The sequence below is a fragment of the Brachypodium distachyon genome, chromosome 5, assembly GCF_000005505.3.
Source record: "Brachypodium distachyon strain Bd21 chromosome 5, Brachypodium_distachyon_v3.0, whole genome shotgun sequence".
Taxonomy (NCBI): domain Eukaryota; kingdom Viridiplantae; phylum Streptophyta; class Magnoliopsida; order Poales; family Poaceae; genus Brachypodium; species Brachypodium distachyon.
The window spans coordinates 12341591-12357341 of NC_016135.3; the positions used below are offsets into that span (position 1 = coordinate 12341591).

The 15751-nt window shown below is 41.0% G+C and overlaps 2 protein-coding genes across 9 annotated transcripts; both read left to right on the forward strand.

Annotated features, from left to right (window-relative positions):
* Positions 1-945: 945 nt before the first annotated feature.
* LOC100843428 (ubiquitin thioesterase otubain-like) lies at positions 946-6077 on the forward strand. Of its 4 annotated transcripts, none has more exons than XR_002960850.1 (9): positions 946-1201; positions 2393-2743; positions 3583-3645; positions 3728-3811; positions 3883-4029; positions 4740-4774; positions 4892-4947; positions 5034-5112; positions 5367-5423. XR_002960850.1 is itself a non-coding variant. In XM_003581138.4 (9 exons), exons 1-9 carry the CDS (start codon positions 974-976, stop codon positions 5709-5711), a joined length of 1404 nt encoding a protein of 467 aa, XP_003581186.1. In that variant the 5' UTR covers positions 957-973; the 3' UTR covers positions 5712-6077. The 4 variants fall into 4 exon arrangements, 1 of the variants encoding a protein (XP_003581186.1); XM_003581138.4 differs by having other exon boundaries at positions 957-1201; positions 5018-5112; positions 5367-6077; XR_732995.3 differs by lacking the exon at positions 5367-5423 and having other exon boundaries at positions 947-1201; positions 4872-4947; positions 5018-5111.
* A 2822-nt stretch (positions 6078-8899) lies between these two features.
* Positions 8900-13363, forward strand: LOC100843738 (ubiquitin thioesterase otubain-like). 5 transcript variants are annotated; one of them, XR_001404669.2, is made up of 9 exons: positions 8900-9145; positions 9849-10205; positions 10981-11043; positions 11128-11211; positions 11285-11431; positions 12012-12046; positions 12147-12202; positions 12289-12364; positions 12617-12683. XR_001404669.2 is itself a non-coding variant. In XM_003581139.4 (9 exons), exons 1-9 carry the CDS (start codon positions 8957-8959, stop codon positions 12959-12961), a joined length of 1368 nt encoding a protein of 455 aa, XP_003581187.1. In that variant the 5' UTR covers positions 8900-8956; the 3' UTR covers positions 12962-13363. The 5 variants fall into 5 exon arrangements, 4 of the variants coding, with proteins under 4 accessions (XP_003581187.1, XP_010239864.1, XP_024311395.1 ...); XM_003581139.4 differs by having other exon boundaries at positions 12273-12364; positions 12617-13363; XM_010241562.3 differs by having other exon boundaries at positions 12273-12384; positions 12617-12804.
* The last annotated feature ends 2388 nt before the right edge of the window (positions 13364-15751 follow it).

A 15751-nucleotide genomic window follows, 5' to 3' on the forward strand; every position in this document is an offset into this window, starting at 1 on the left:
GATTACTTTGTCACTACATTTTTTTTAGATTTTTATTTTGCTATGGTTTGGGTTGTGGGCATCTTGTTGTGCAGGCCAGGATTTATTGTTTTGTTGATGTATGAACTTGATATGACAACAAGTCTAAAAACTTCATTCTCGAAAAAAAATGATTTTGATTTCGGTTAGAAGAATTATGGACTATGTCTTTCTTGTGTTTATTTGGAAGTCACGTAATATTAATTTTGTTGAGAGATTATACTTTTTTATGAAAGCAATATGGAATTTATTTTACATGTATTGATAAAGTTACTTGCAAAAAGGTCGTTGCATTATTACTTTTCTAGTTGTACAATTTATATAATTACTTAATTACTAATTATTGCTAATTACAATTTGTTGTATGATTAGATTGTGTACTCTCTCCTCTCAAATTTATATGTCAGATGGTGCCGCCGTCTCCTCTCTTGATTTGTACTCTGAAATGGTGTCCGAGCACGCTTTGCATACAGGCAGTGGTCAGAGATTCTATCTACCGATCGATTTGTTGAGCTGCATTTTCTTTCCCTTTCCCTTCCTCGGTGTCTATTCTTGATATATATTATTGCCTCGTTCAAGTCCTTCGGTTTGTTCGGTTGAAAACGGAAGCCAAACCGAAAATTTCGTTAAACCGAACTCTCTATTCTTGATTTTATAGGAAGGTCAGCAAAATTTGAAAACCAAATTTTGTATCATCCAAAAACCGAATGGTTCGGTTTTACCTAAAACCTAGGCCTACCTTCGAACAGCATGAGGTAAAACCGAACCGTTCGGTTTTTTAAGACCAACAGCAGGTGCTCTCTCGAAGTCCCTTGACGGCACATTGAAATTACCGTTCCTAGAAACCCCTATATTAGTAATGTGTACCATCTCGGTCCCTGAAAAAGCAATACTTCAATTTCCCACAAACTGAGGAGAAAACTAGGAAAAGCTTGGGTTTCCCGGAGGGGCAGAAATGGCAACTCCAAGAAGCAAAGAAACGGAGTTGAAGATAGATGACAAGAATCTGGTATCCAGCGCGGGAAGCAGCGGAGATGGCGGCGATGAAGCTACCCCGCCACAGCCACCTCGGCTTCCGCTGGTACCAGCACCGTCGCCCTCTCACGATCCTACGGCGCATTCCACCTCAACGCCCCTGCTTCAGCCGGTACGACAGCCGCCACCTCCCATCGGCAAGGATACGGTGAGTTCCGGCTTCTTGTAGCTAGTATCTTGGGTGATCTTTTCACCGGAATACCATGTGTTTTGTGCAATTTGGTGCGCCTGGATGTCCTGTATTTCGTTCTCGATCTGTTTCCGAGTCTTTCTTTTGCCCAGTTCATGGGGGATCGGTGATTTCTTGGCTATAGGATCTGACGGCTGACGCGGGCGGTGGTAGTTTATTATTATTGTTCCTATTTTGTTGGGTCGGTTCTTTGAATTAGTGCAAGTTGTTTTTTTTTGCGGGGAGAAGTAATTCCATTAATCTGGGGAAAAATTAAAGTCTGAAATTACATAATCCATCAACTCACTTGGCCCATGCCCAATCCAGCATGAGGTTTTGAACTTTGTTCTCCCCAAGTTCGCAAGCGCGTCACTGACACAGTTTTGAGCTCTGTTGATCTTGTGCACAGCAGTGCCCCTTTGGGCCAGCAGCCTCTTGATTTCCTTGTTGCGGTGGGCGAAGGCCGACAGGTCTTCACCATCAGCTTGGATGAAACCCAGAACTTCAGCACAGTCCGTCTCAAGTGTAAACGGTAGGTTTGTTCCTTGGTGAGCAAGGATAGGGCCTTCTTCACATGCTGCAAGCTCAGCATCCAGAGCGCACGAGCAGAATCGCAGCTCTCTGCACGCAGCAAAGATGATGTGGCCATCAGCGTCCCTCAGAACCATACCAGCGCCTCCGGTGTTATTGGCAGGCGAGAACAAGCCATCAACATTTAGCTTCAGGTTGCCTCGATCAGGGGGCTTCCACTTGGGAGCTCGATTCAGCGTGATCGTACCGGCAGCAGAGACTTTTCTCACGTTTGCAGAATAGGACATCACCTGTTTCCCTTTCTTCACATCAACCTCATGTAGTTTCTGAAAGAAAAACAAAAATAACAGAGAAGAGGGTGATGTTTTCTAATTTGTCCAAAATTGTGTTCATTTGCTAGTTTGCTGCTAGTTCTTGGTGGACTGGTTTACGTTAAAAGTAGTGTTGGATTGGGTGTTCTGGATTTCAATGCACATTCTTTTTTAGCTTCCTTATTCACTTCATTTGTATTTTTTTATGAATCATGTGTATAAGTGTATTCCAATAAAGAGAGGATGGAGGTCCAGTACAAACAACACAAAACCGACCAACTTACACTTCATTTGTATTTTTAACAAAGAATGTTCTGCTATGTTCTAGAATGAAGGATCAGCTAATAAGGATTTGGGCGCAAGAAAAGCTGATGGGGATTGGGAGATGGAAGACGTGGAAATTGTAGATGATGAGGATTGCGAAGGCGAGAAGGTCACAGACTCATCTGATAGCAAATTCTTTTGTACATTGTTCATGAGTGGTCGAAGAAACATCCCACATTATATTTTACGGTTTGACTCGGCACCACTCAACAAGTACGAATATTTCTCACGGCGGAAAAACTGGAACCAGCTGCTGGATGGCAAGAGAACATACCTGCGACCATGCAAGGGCTGCCCTGTGCTCAAAAAAGTTTTCAGGCGTCCAGATTCTCGTAAGAAAACATTAGGATGTCAGGTGAGAATATGGCACTGCAGTTTTTGTAAGCTCATCAACTATGAAGTTCATTTGCTCCATAATGCAGTAAATTCTTTTTATTTCGCTCATTCTAATTATCTGACTTCTCAAATGATCTATTACTATAGACTATCACAAGATATTCCTTTTTTTTTTACCAGTGACTATCACAAGATATTTGAGAGGTGCAGCTTCATACATATTCCAATAAACTTGTTCGGCGTCCTAGCCATCCTTCTCTAAGACTAGATTAGATATGTTGAAATTTCCGAACTTATCCCAATATGTTATCAATCATGCACCTATTTCGAGTGATTTTTACATTAATGCTGAAAAAGGCCTTCCAATTGCAGTTAGTTTCAGAGACAACTATCTGGAAAATAAATATGCCTCTCCGTAGTAAAATTGTGTTATGTAAGTACCTTCTTTTACTAAATAGATTTTAGACATTATTATGATCAACTACAGTGAAAAGTACTTTGACGTAGTCATGTTCGAAGAAACATTATTACAAACTGTAACCGGTAGTGAGAGCTTGTCAGTATCAGAAGTTTTGACTTCAATAAGGTTTACTCCAAGCAAATTTCATGTATCTAATGTGTTTGAACCTTATGGTCTCTGCCTTTTGATACAAAGGTGTTTCCCTACATGAAGGCCCCCAAAATTTTTTGACCCAGAGAAGTGGATGATTTATGTGTGAAAACTATACAAAATTGTTAGATATACAACTTTTCTGCCTTATGTCTCAGTATTACTTATTCAAATCCATGCTTATGTTTGATAAATATTGCATATCTCATTCATCATATCTTTTGTGATTGTGGTTCTTGGTATGCTAGAAACCACTGTCAGAATTGGTCCGTGAATCTTCTAATAATCAGATCATCCAGGATAAGATCAAGGTTTGTTTGCATGAATTTAATTTCACTATAGATGTATTTTTTATTTAGTTTATTGTGCATATCTGAGAGTCATATTTTACAGATTCTTAGTCAGCATTATTTGCTCTTCCGAAGAACTCGCAAAGATGGCAGCTGTTTTTACAGAGCTTTGTTGTTCTCCTACTTGGTAAATATCTCACTTTACTTGTTTCTTTTTTGTTTTGCCTGGAAATTTGATGCCACTATGGTTGTAAACAGGAGAACCTTGGACAAATGCAAGATAGTCTAGCCGAGGTTACTCGTCTAATGGAATGTGTGGAAATGTCAAGAGAGAAATTCTCACGTCTTAAATGGGATAAAGCATACTTCTTAAATCCTGAAGAATACTTGTCAAGTGTTGTTTCTGTAAGTATTCAACTACTTACAAAAGCATAAATTTGTTACACATTATCTCTTTATCCCGTATTATCCTTATTGTTTATTTCTGCCAATCTACTGAAAAAGGATTATTTTGTACACCTTCCCTTGTGTTACCTGAATTGTTCAATGATCATTGAGTATATCGTGTATCTGTTTCGAAAATAGACTGAGCTCATGCTGTCTCATCAGATATTTTTCGAAAATAAACAACAGTACCATCAACATCACTATTCATCATCCCCTAAAAACTAACAGAGTCAATAGCGTTGTAAAGAAAATAATAATTAGATGATATGATGCAGAGTACAGGATGAATCCAAACTAAGAGGTCCTCGGTAATAACACATGTCTAGGATATTTCATCCTTTTGTGTTGTTTTCTGTTTTGTCTGAACTTTTCACTTTCTGTTTTGCTTAGTTCTCCATAATTGTTTGCTTTCATTTTGTTAAAGCATGGGAACTATCTAACAGCGCCAAATGTTGGTTGCTAAGACTATAGTCACTGCAAAAAGCGAAAATAGTGAGCAGTATGCATGTCGGCATTATGTTTTCCTGAGCTTTTGTTATGTTGTTTTCACAACTACTGAGGTGGTGTTGGGTGTCGTTGGGGTCTGGGGGGAGGGGGTGGTGTCTCTCTCTAGTTCATGAGATAGTTTAGATAATATGCATAACCAAATGTCTTCACATTTCTTTCAGGAGTTCTATCATTTGGTTAACTCGGTCGCAAATGGGTATGTTTAGTTTTTAACTTAACTGTTTCTTAAGATTCTTAGTGAAGTCTTGAAAATATGTTTAAGATACTCATATTTGCATCTTGGTTTACACCAGAGTTCTTTTATCATTTTTAGCCTGAGTTCTGACAAGCTGTACGAGAGAAGTCTAGAGGAGATGACGACATTGAGGAGTAAGGACAACCCTCGTTTGGATGAGTTGTTTGTCTATTTTTTTCTGTATATAACACATTGTTTTTGTAGTTCTTTCTTTCCTTAGGTTGCTGACAGAGATTGAGATACGTACACAAGAGGTCTACAGGTCATTATTTATCTCTGAAGGAATGAATGTCATCCAGGTTGACTTTCTGTCCCGCTCATACTGTCTTCTCAGATATCATTCTTGATGTACGACTAATGTTTTACTCTGTCATCTTTGTCTTTGAATTAAATTATATTAACAATGTTCTTGTGTGCAAACCTTTTTCTCTGGATAAACATGTGAACTCTAGAAGTCATTTTTCTGTGACTTATGATATAAAGACTACAAATTCTAAGTTTATCATTTACAGATCACACTCACTATTCCTCATATATGTTTCTTCTGTAACAGTTCTGTTTGGAAGAGGTGCGTCCCCTGGATGCTGAAGCCTTACTTATACAAATGAGGGCTCTAACACGTGCACTTGGTGTCCCGTTGCGTGTGGAAGTTGTGGACAAAAGTTTGGTGGCTCAAGCTGTGCAAGTAAAGCACCTTGATTTCTTCCCTCCGTCAGAATCAGGGAAGGGGCCTCACCATTTAACTGAAAGCTATCATTCATCAGGCACGGCTCCCAAAATTCTGGAGCGAGGAAGAAACGATAACTTGTTATCATCTGATGGCACACCCTTGCTGACCTTGCTGAGAAGGCGTGGCCGCTGTGACATTCTTTATCCCCAAGTGAACAAACTATGCTAGTATGCTCAATTGGCGAAACTTCCTCCATGGAAATATACTGATAGTCCTATACAGTATGTAGGGTTATTTTTGCATCTGCTCACAAACTAGCAAAATATTAAGGTTTCTTGATTTTCTAGAAGATGACGATGTTATGGATTTTAAGGACTAGCAAAATATTAGGTTTGTTCCTACAGATGTTGTTCTTCCTACTTAACGAGGGACCAATTAAAGCTGAAGGTTTGCTACATGGTTTTTTGTTCCTACTGATGTTGTTGTTAGTTAGTTCTGTATTGGGAGGGAAGCTATACAGATGTGATGAGAAACTATGCAGAATTATTGGGTTGTTCTTTTATCAACTGAAGCCCCTCCTTAGAGTTGAGATCATTCGACTTGAAGGATACTCTTCTTTGCAAGATTTACAGCATGCTGATAGTAATTACCCTTTTGGAAAAAGCATTCAAATTGACTGGGTACAGACTGATGCCGGCTGCAGTGTGCAGATTGATTATGCTGGAGTTAAAATTGGAGTCTAGTTGATACAGTATTTTGGATACTAGATCACCGTCGATGTGCAGGTTCATTTTGGCACCGTTGGCGTTGTGGCTCGGGGCCGTAGGAGTGGTGTTTTGCCAGGATGCTCAGGTGTTGAGGAGGCTGGGCTTCAAGCATCGCCTACTTAAATAGCCTTCGATCTTGGTATTTACATTCACATGTCTATTATACTTTAGACTGACTGACTGTCTGTACGTGCAAAGAATAATGTCGTCTTCTATGTTGAATATTTCCGCTTATACTGATCTAAAGAATGAAGCGGTGGGGGACCTTAAAGACGTCAACATGGTTAAAATCAATCTAGTTCAAATTTGGTGGAGCATGGGGTGGGTAAGTATTGTAAAGGTGTTATGAGTTGGGGTGAGTTAAATGGCAAGAATTCCTTGGAACTAGTTGAAACTTAGTGCGAGAATGTTGTGTAAGAGGGTTTACAAAAAATCAGAAACAATATTAAATTGAACCCGGATATATCCACAAAGTTTAAACTGCAATCAACATAAGCTCTTACTACGACTTCATTTACGGTACCCTGAAATTACTATGATGCGTTAGTTTCTCTTGATCCAGCGGTCAATCTGATTTGTCAGTCCACACTAGCTTTACAGATTACTAACTATAAAACTCACGAAATACCTTGATCAAAAGGGCAAAATCGTAATGAACACAACCCTATTATTTTTCCTCAGGGTGGAATTTTGGTTATTTTCTCGTAGTCTCGGAACAGGGAAACCATTCAACATGTAGGAGTTGTTTTTATCCGTGACCTAACCCTGTTATTGCTCGTGGCGGCCGGATTCCCTGCCTCGCAGCCACTGTGGAGGAGACGGGACGAGCGGCGTGATTACCCACCACTCGACGGCGACTCCACACCGGCATGGCTTCATCGGCGGCGGTGGCAGCATGACCTGGAGTTGTGGAGGAGATGGGTGTAGCCGCCAGATTTTGGCTTCATCTGTGGCATCCATCTGCGGTGCTGACGGCGGTGCGTAAGGTAGGAATCGGTGGCCATTGTGGCGCTTCCTTAGATGGAGGCGGATCCCTCGCTGACATAGTGTGGAGTTACAGGAGATTAGCATCACATTTCTTGCTAGTGCTTACCATGTTGAGTAAAATGGACCTGCACTCCTAATATTATTGAGAAAGTGTCAAGTTGGTTTGAAAAGTTACTAAACTGTATATTTGGGTTCTAATGTTTTATTAAGTTGAGCACGTCAGGTCATAAGGTGGCTTGGGAGCATGTGACCGGCCCACGTGGCCCACGTGGCACGCTGATCCAAGACACGTCGGCATGGCGCTTTGGCAGAAGAGATCCCGCTGTTGGTACTTAAGGAAAATGGTAGGTAGCCTCTTGCAAAAGCCATACCCCTCCACTGTTCACTCCTTTCACCCTCCTCCCTTCACCCCCTTTTCTCTCCTTCCTCCCCAGTTCTCGTTCTTGTCGCAGGGCATCTCCTCTTTGTGTTGTTCTGTTGCCACCACGGCAACCTGAACCGGTAACCCTTCCCCTGTGTGAATTGCTTTGTGCTGCACTTGGAGGAAGGTTTTGCGGTTGGTCTCTGGATCGGAGCAGGATCACCAGGGCTGCGGTGTGCAAGGGCCATCCCTGACGAGAGCGATTTCCCGCTGCTATCGGCAGACTCTCCTCGTCGGTGCGTCACCTCTTCCATCGCGGGTCGTCGAACCGCCGTCGGAGGGGATCAGATGAGTTGAACCGCAAAGGAGTAAGTACTGGCCATATTCTCATATGCAGATAAATAGCCTAAGTTTTCCCAAAGCCCACTCGACCCACTTGACACTTGGTAAACTTGGTGTTGTTTTGAGGTTGTAGTGGGGCAAGTAAAAATAGGGGGGGGGGGTCTTCCACACCCGGGCGGGTCATAGGTATGGTAAAAATGAGTACCCGACGACGAGTTCTGGTTGTGGTTAGGGTCGGGTGGACGGATCCCTGGTGTGGTTGAGCTCGCCCCGTGCACGACCTGGCCGAGTGCCATCCGTAGCGCCAACAAGCCACTACGTACCGAGAATGCGGACAGTGGCGGCAAGCAAACCCTGTCAGTCATCATAGAAACTACAACACATAGAGTCTTTTAGGCGTCATCTGGCAAACCATATCTTTCTTTCCCACACAGTCTATTATTCAGCTCTGGATGTGTATGATCGATCAATTATCCCTCTCCTCTTTAATTAGCCTACCACTTGGATTTTATCCTTGAGGAAATATGAGATGTTGGCTCACCGCATTAGAGTAAGAATAATAGTGGGCTATAAGCTGGCTACAAGAATTAAAATACCATGATGGTGCTTAGTTGGAGGAAAGAGAAGAGGAGAGAGAAGAGAAATGGGTTGTTAACTATATTAGCCAGCTGCAACACGTGCTTTTAGTCATCCCGTGAGACTGTAATGTGGGCCTGCTATTAATAAAGTAGTGTTTCTTATAACCAACTTATTATACATACTAACTATTATAGTTAAAGATGACATGGCAAAACTTACAGCCAGCAACAGCTAGCAGCAGGTTATAGCTATTAATCTTGCTGTTAGGAGATGCTTTAGAAAACACTGTTTTTTTATACTCCGACCCTTGACGGCACCTTCAAATTACCTATATATTGATGTACCATTACGGTCCCTGAAGAAGCAATACTTCAATTTCACACAAGCTGAGGGAGAACTAGGAAAGCTAGGGTTTCCCGGAGGCCGGAGGGGTAGAAATGGCAACTCCAGGAAGCAAAGTAACGGGGTCGAAGATAGATGACAAGAATCTGGTATCCAGCGCGGGAAGCAGCGGAGACGGCGGCGATGAAGCTACTCCGCCAACACCACCTTGGCTTCCGCTGGTACCTGCACCGTCGCCCTCTCATCCTTTGGAGCAGCCCACCTCAACGCCCCCGCTTCAGCCGGTACGACAGCGGCCGCCTCCCGCCGGCAAGGATACGTTGAGTTCCGGCTTCTTGTAGCTAGTATCTTGGGTGATGATTTCTCGGCGATCTTTTCACCGGAATCCCATTCGTTTTGTGCAATTTGGTGCGCCTGGATGTTTTGTATTTCGTTCTCGATCTGTTTTCGAGTCTTTCTTTTGCCAAGTTTATGGGGGATCGGTGCTTTCTTGTCTATAGGATCTGACGGCTGACGCAGTGTAGTTTATGATTATTACTATTTTCTTGGCTCAGTTCTTTGAATTAGTGGAAGTTGTTTGCATACTCGGGGCCCGGTGTGCAAGTTCTTCATACCTCGTGTAGTTCTGAAAGAACAAAAAAAAAAATAGCAGAGAAGACTGAAGAAGGTGGAAGTTGTTTGTCCAAAATTGTGTTCCTTTGATAGTTTGCTGCTAGTTCTTGGTCCAATCGTGTGACTTAGTAACCTATGTTGGATATCATCGAAAGAGAAGGATGTTTCGTCATAGTATTGGAGCAGTGGGTGTTATGTTTCATTCCACATTCGTTTTTAGTTTCATTATTCACTTCATTGATTTTTTTTTGTATGAGCCATGTGTACAAGTGTATTCCAATAAAGAGAGAAAGGAGGTCCAGTACAAACAATACAAAAGTGACCAACTTACACTTCATTTGTATTTTTAACAAAGAATTTTCTGCAATGTTCTAGAATGAAGGATCAGATAATAAGGATTTGGGGGGAAGAAAAGATGATGGTGATTGTGATTGGGAGATGGAAGATGTGGAAATTGTAGATGATGAGGATCGAGAAGGCGAGAAGGTCACAGCCTCATCCGATAGCAAATTCTTCTGTACATTGTTCATGAGTGGTGGAAGAAACATCCCACATTATATTTTTCGGTATGACTCGGCGCCACTCAACAAGCACGAATATTTCTCACTGCGGAAAAACTGGAACCAGCTGCTGGATGGCAAGAGAACATACCTCCGACCATGCAGGGACCGCCCTGTGCTAAAAAATGTTTTCAGGCATCCAGATGCTCCTAAAAAAACATTAGGATGTCAGGTGAGAATATGGCACTGCAGTTTTTGTTAGCTCATCAACCATGAAGCAATGTAGTAAATTCTTTTTCTTTCCGTCAATCTAAATATCTGACCTCTCAAATGATCTATTCTATCACACGATATTGTTTTTGTTTGGCCAGTGATTGTCGCAAGATATTTGTGAGTTGCAGCTTCATAGATATTCCAATAAGCTTGTTCAGTGTCCTAGCCATCCTTCTCTTAAACTAACTTAGCTCTGTTGAATTTCCCAGCTTATCCCAGTACGTTATCAATCATGCACACCTACTTTGCGTGATTTTTACATTTATGCTGAAAATGGTTCCAATTGCAGTTAGTTTGAAAGATAACTGTCTGGAAAATAAAATTCCTCTCCTTAGCAAAATCGTTTGATGTAATCACCTCCTTTTAATAAATAGTTTTTAAAACATTACTATGATTAATTACAGTAAAAAGTACTTTCATAGTGAGGACATTACAAACTGTAACCGATACCAAGTGCTTGTCAGTAGCAGAAGTTTTGACAATAAGGTTTACTCCAAGCAAATTTCATCTATCTAATGTTTTTGCACCTTATGATCTTTACCTTTTGATACGAAGGTGTTTTCCCCCATGAAGGCCCCCCAATTTTTTCGACACACAGAAGTAGATGGTTTGTGTGTGAAAACTATTCAAGTTTGTTAGATGTACAACTTTTATGATTCTTTTCTCAGTATTACTTATTCAAATCTGAAATATCATTCATCATATTTTTGTGATTCTGGTTCTTGGTTTGGTAGAAACCACTATTGGAATTGGTTCATGAATCTCCTAATGAGTACATCATTGCGGAGAAGATCAAGGTTTGTTTGCATGAATTTAATTTCACTTTAGAAGCATTGTTATTATTTAGTTTACCGTGCAGATCTGAGAATCATATTTTACAGATTCTCAGTCAGCATTATGTGCTCTTCCGAAGAACTCGCAGGGATGGCAGCTGTTTTTACAGAGCTTTGTTGTTCTCCTACTTGGTAAATATCTCACTTTAGTTGTTTCTTTTTCTTGTTTTGTCTGGAAATGTGATACCACTATGACTGTAAACAGGAGAACCTTGGACAAATGCAAGATAGTCTAGCCGAGGTTACTCGTCTAATGGAATGTGTGGAAATGTCTAGAGAGAAATTCTCTCGTCTTAAATGGGATAAAGCATACTTCTTAAATCCTCAAGAATACTTGTCAAGTGTTGTTTCTGTAAGTATTCTGGTACTTACAAAAGCATAAGTTTGTTACGCTTTATCTCTTTATCCCATTTAAGGAATTATCCTTATTGTTTATTTCTGCCAATCTACTGAAAAAGGATTATTTTGGACACCTTCCCTTGTGACACCTGAATTGTTTAATGCTCATAGAGTATATGATATATCTCTCTCCAAAGTAGACTGCGCTCATGCTGCATCATCAGATATTTTTCGAAAATAAACAATCCCCTAAAAACTAAGAGCGAACTGTGCCTTAAAGAAAATAATAAGTAGATGCTATGATGCAGAGTACATGTTCGATCCAAATGAAGAGACCATCAGTAATAATACGTGTGTATGATAGTTCATCCTTTTACATTTGTCTAAGCTTTTCACTTTCTGATGTTTTCTTTAGTTCTTGATAATCGTTTGCATTCATTTTGTTACAGCATGGACACTATCTAATAGCGCCAAGTGTTGGTTGCTAAAACTATATTCACTGCAAATGCGAAAATAATACAGCAGTATGCATCTCAGCATGATGTTTTTGTCAGCTTATGTTAATGGTGTTCATGTCTTCACATTTCTTTCAGGAGTTCTATCATTTGATCAACTCAGTTGCAAATGGGTACGTGTAGTTTTTAAGATTCTTAGGAAGGTCTTGAAAATATATTTAAGATACTCTGAGTTGCATCTTGGTTTAACCTGAGTTCCTTTCTCGTTTTTAGCCTGAGTTCTGACCAGCTGTACGAGAAAAGCCTGGAGGAGATTATGTCATTGAGGAGTAAGGACAATCCTTCTTGGGATGAGTTGTTTGTCTATTTGTTCAGTATATGATATATTGTTTCGGTCAGTTCTTTCTTTCCTTAGGTTGCTGACAGAGATTGAGATGCGTACACAAGAGGTCTACAAGTCATTTATCCCTGAAGAAATGAATGTCCTCCAGGTTGAGTTTCTGCCACCCCGGTACTATCCTCTCAGATATCATTCTTGATATACGACTAATGGTTTACTATGTCCTCTTTGTCTTTGAAAAATTATACTCCGTATTAGCAATGTTGTTGGTGTACATTTTTCTCTTCATAAACATATAAACTCGAGAAGTCATTTCTCTGTGACTTATGATATTTAACACAGCCAATACTAAGTTTCCATTTACAGATTATACTCACTATTCCACATATGTTTTTTATAACAGTTCTGTTTGGAAGAGGTGCGTCCCCTCGATGCTGAAGCCTTGGTTATACAAATGAGGGCTCTAACACGTGCACTTGGTATCCCATTGCGTCTGGAAGTTGTTGACAAAAATTTGTTGGGTCGAGCTGTGCAAGTAAAGTGCTTAGATTTCTTCCATCTGTCAGAATCAGGGAAGGGGCCTCTCCAATTAACTGAAAGCTACCATTCCTCGAGCACAGTTCGTAAACCACTGGAGCGAGGAGGAAGTGACGGCTTGTTATCATCTGATGGCACGCCCTTGCTGACCTTGCTGAGAAGGCGTGGCCACTGTGACATTCTTTACCCCCAAGTGAACAAACATTGCTAGGATGCTCAATTGGTCAAACTCCCTGGATGATGACATGGAAATATACTGATAGTCCTATACGTAGGGTTATTTTTGCATCTGCTCACAAGCTAGCAAAAGATAGAGTTTGCTTGACTCTCTAAAATATGATGTTACTGAATTTAAGGAGAAGTCTTAACTAGGGAAATTTTAGCTGAAGTTTTGCTCCTTGGTTCTTTGGTTCCTTTTTTTTACGAACAATGGTTTTGTTGTTCCTACTGATGCTGTTCTTAGTTACGGAGTACTTCTGTATCGGAGGGAAGCTACAGAACTTGTGCAGAATTATTTGGTTGTTCCTTTATCACCTGAAGGCTCGCCTTGGAGTTGAGATGGATCATAAGAGGCCTCAAAAAAAAAAAAAGAGATCGATCATACGACTTGAAGGATACTGTTCATTGCAAAAATTACAGCATGAAGGATTCTGAAAGTAATTGCCCTTTTGGAATGAACATTGTAATTTCTCTGGGTGCAGATTAATGCGAGCTGCAGTGTGCAAATTTATTATGCTGGAGTTATTATTAGTTCAACGGCGACGCTTTCCTTGATGTTCAGGCTCATTTTGGCACCATTGTCATTTTGCCAGCATGCTACGGTGTTGAGGAAGCTTAGTATCAAGCGTGCTTAAATGGCCATCGTCTTGGTGTACATTTACATGCGTATTATCTTTGAGACTGACTGTTTGTACTGTAAAGAATAATGTCGTCTTCTATGTTGGGCATGCTCGCTTATGCTGCTCTAAAGAAGGAAGCATTGGCGGTGATGAGAGACTTTCAAGACGTCAAGATAGTTCAAGTCGATCGAGTTGTAAATTCAATGGAGCATGGGCCATGGGGTGGCTAAGTTTTGTAAGGACATGAGCAACAGGGGTGGCGACGAGGACGTCCCAACTAATGATACAACCACAACCTCTACAGCACCTACACCTCAAGTACCGGAGATCCATGGACCAATTACTAGAACTCGTGCACAACAACTAAATTATCAGGTACTTTCGTTCCTCGGTATTTCAATTAATATTAATGAGAATATGCTGCTGTCTAAGATGGTTTTTTTTATGTGTTTTAAGAATGAAGGACCTAGCTTGGATCTCAAGGATCAGCGTTGGACAGCAAACCATGAAGGTAGCAGCAAGGTGACGGGAGCTAGGTCAAGTGATGATTTCAGAACATTGAAACCGCCATAACGAGAGATGAGAAGAAGGCCGCATCCTCTTCATCAATGGGATTTCGGCCAAGTGGAGAATTCCCCCTCCAATGGGTATTTATGGCCCAAAGATGAGGGTTATAAACTTGCTTTATTGGACCTAAGGCATGTAATAGGGTCCAGCCAATTTTTAGATGTTTTCGTTGTGTTTTAGGAGGATTCCTAGGCCGTTTCGGAGTCCCTCAAGGGCCTGGCCGAAAACCACCTAATTCCCCTCCTATTTATACCCCATGAGCCCCCCCATGGAGCCTCGAGTTTTGATTAGATAAAGTTTAGCCTTTGCTACTTTCATGTAATCGCGTGTGTCGGTTAGACCACCTGTTTTACCGTCATCAAGACTCCAACTATATTGAGTATTCAGATTCGTGAACCTTCATATCTCCTATTCGCAATTTCAGATTGCTTTTCATCTTGTTCTTGTTTGTTCTTCGATTGCTTGCAGGAACAAAGACCTTCGTGGTCAGGTTGATCATGCCCCCGCGGGATCAGTAACCTTCTGCAGTTGGTGTATCGATCGCTAAGGCGCTGCCTACTAGGTTGTAGTTGGATCGTCAACGTCACCTCCTACCAAATCGATAATTAGGTATCTCATCGAAAGATCGGGACACCCTCGAGACTATCACGTGGTATTAGAGCTTAAGGTTGCTCGGTGAGATTTTTCCAATTTATCCCTAGTTTAGATCTATTTTTACCTATCGTCTAGAAAAAGCCAATTTTTTTATTAGATTAGTTACCTTGTCCTAGAACCAATCTGACCCTTGCAATTTTCACATTAGTTTTGCATTGTTGAATCTTTGCTGCATTAATCGTGTCAAGTTGCCGGATTAGGTTGGATCATTTTTCAGATTTTTTCTACTAGATCGAACTTGTTTTTGTCTTTTGATTTCGTGTGACGCAGGCTTTCCAACAATCTTCTGCCGCCAAACTTCCTGCCACACCACCGCCACCATATCTTCAACCGAGTCCTACACTGAGTTCCTCTTCGAGTTCTACACCGAGTCCCTCTTCGAGTCCTACATCGAGTCAGCAAGTTATACTTTTAAGCCGCGAATCCGAGTTCGAAGTTATAGTTTTTAGCCGCGAATCCGAGTTCGAGTCCAATCGGGAGAGAGTTGGAAAAGAGTTTCGGAAAGAGGAAAGATATATATATATATATATATATATATATATATATATATATATATATATATATATATATATATATATATATATATATAAATTGGAGATCAAGTTGTTCGAAAAGTTGTGATACGGAAAGAAAAAAAAGGAGAGAAAAAAAAAGGGAAAGAGTTCGAGTCAGTTTCGGACCCGAGTCCGAGTAGAATTATAGTTTCGGGTGGGTTTGATCCGTGTTCACTAAAACAGACGTATCTTTTGCATACGAAGTCGGATTTGGACGTTTCAGGACTTTTCGGAAAGCTCTCGACGAGGCGCATCCTCTAAAATTAACAGGTCCTTCCGTGACCCTTCCTTGACCCTCAAATTCGGCCTCTAAGGTGGACTTTTCGAGCTCCAAAGTTTCTGCACCCGTTTTTCGGCACCGGGGCAGCGCAATATATCTCAGTTTTC

Coding starts and splice junctions, on each gene's coding strand:
- LOC100843738 (XM_003581139.4), top strand. CDS start 8,957: ATGGCAACTCCAGGAAGCAAAGTAACGGGGTCGAAGATAGATGACAAG. Junction 12,047..12,146: donor ATCAACTCAGTTGCAAATGG/GTACGTGTAGTT, acceptor TCTCGTTTTTAG/CCTGAGTTCTGACCAGCTGT. Junction 12,203..12,272: donor GGAGATTATGTCATTGAGGA/GTAAGGACAATC, acceptor TGTTTCGGTCAG/TTCTTTCTTTCCTTAGGTTG.
- LOC100843428 (XM_003581138.4), top strand. CDS start 974: ATGGCAACTCCAAGAAGCAAAGAAACGGAGTTGAAGATAGATGACAAG. Junction 1,202..2,392: donor CTCCCATCGGCAAGGATACG/GTGAGTTCCGGC, acceptor GCTATGTTCTAG/AATGAAGGATCAGCTAATAA. Junction 2,744..3,582: donor AGAAAACATTAGGATGTCAG/GTGAGAATATGG, acceptor TTGGTATGCTAG/AAACCACTGTCAGAATTGGT.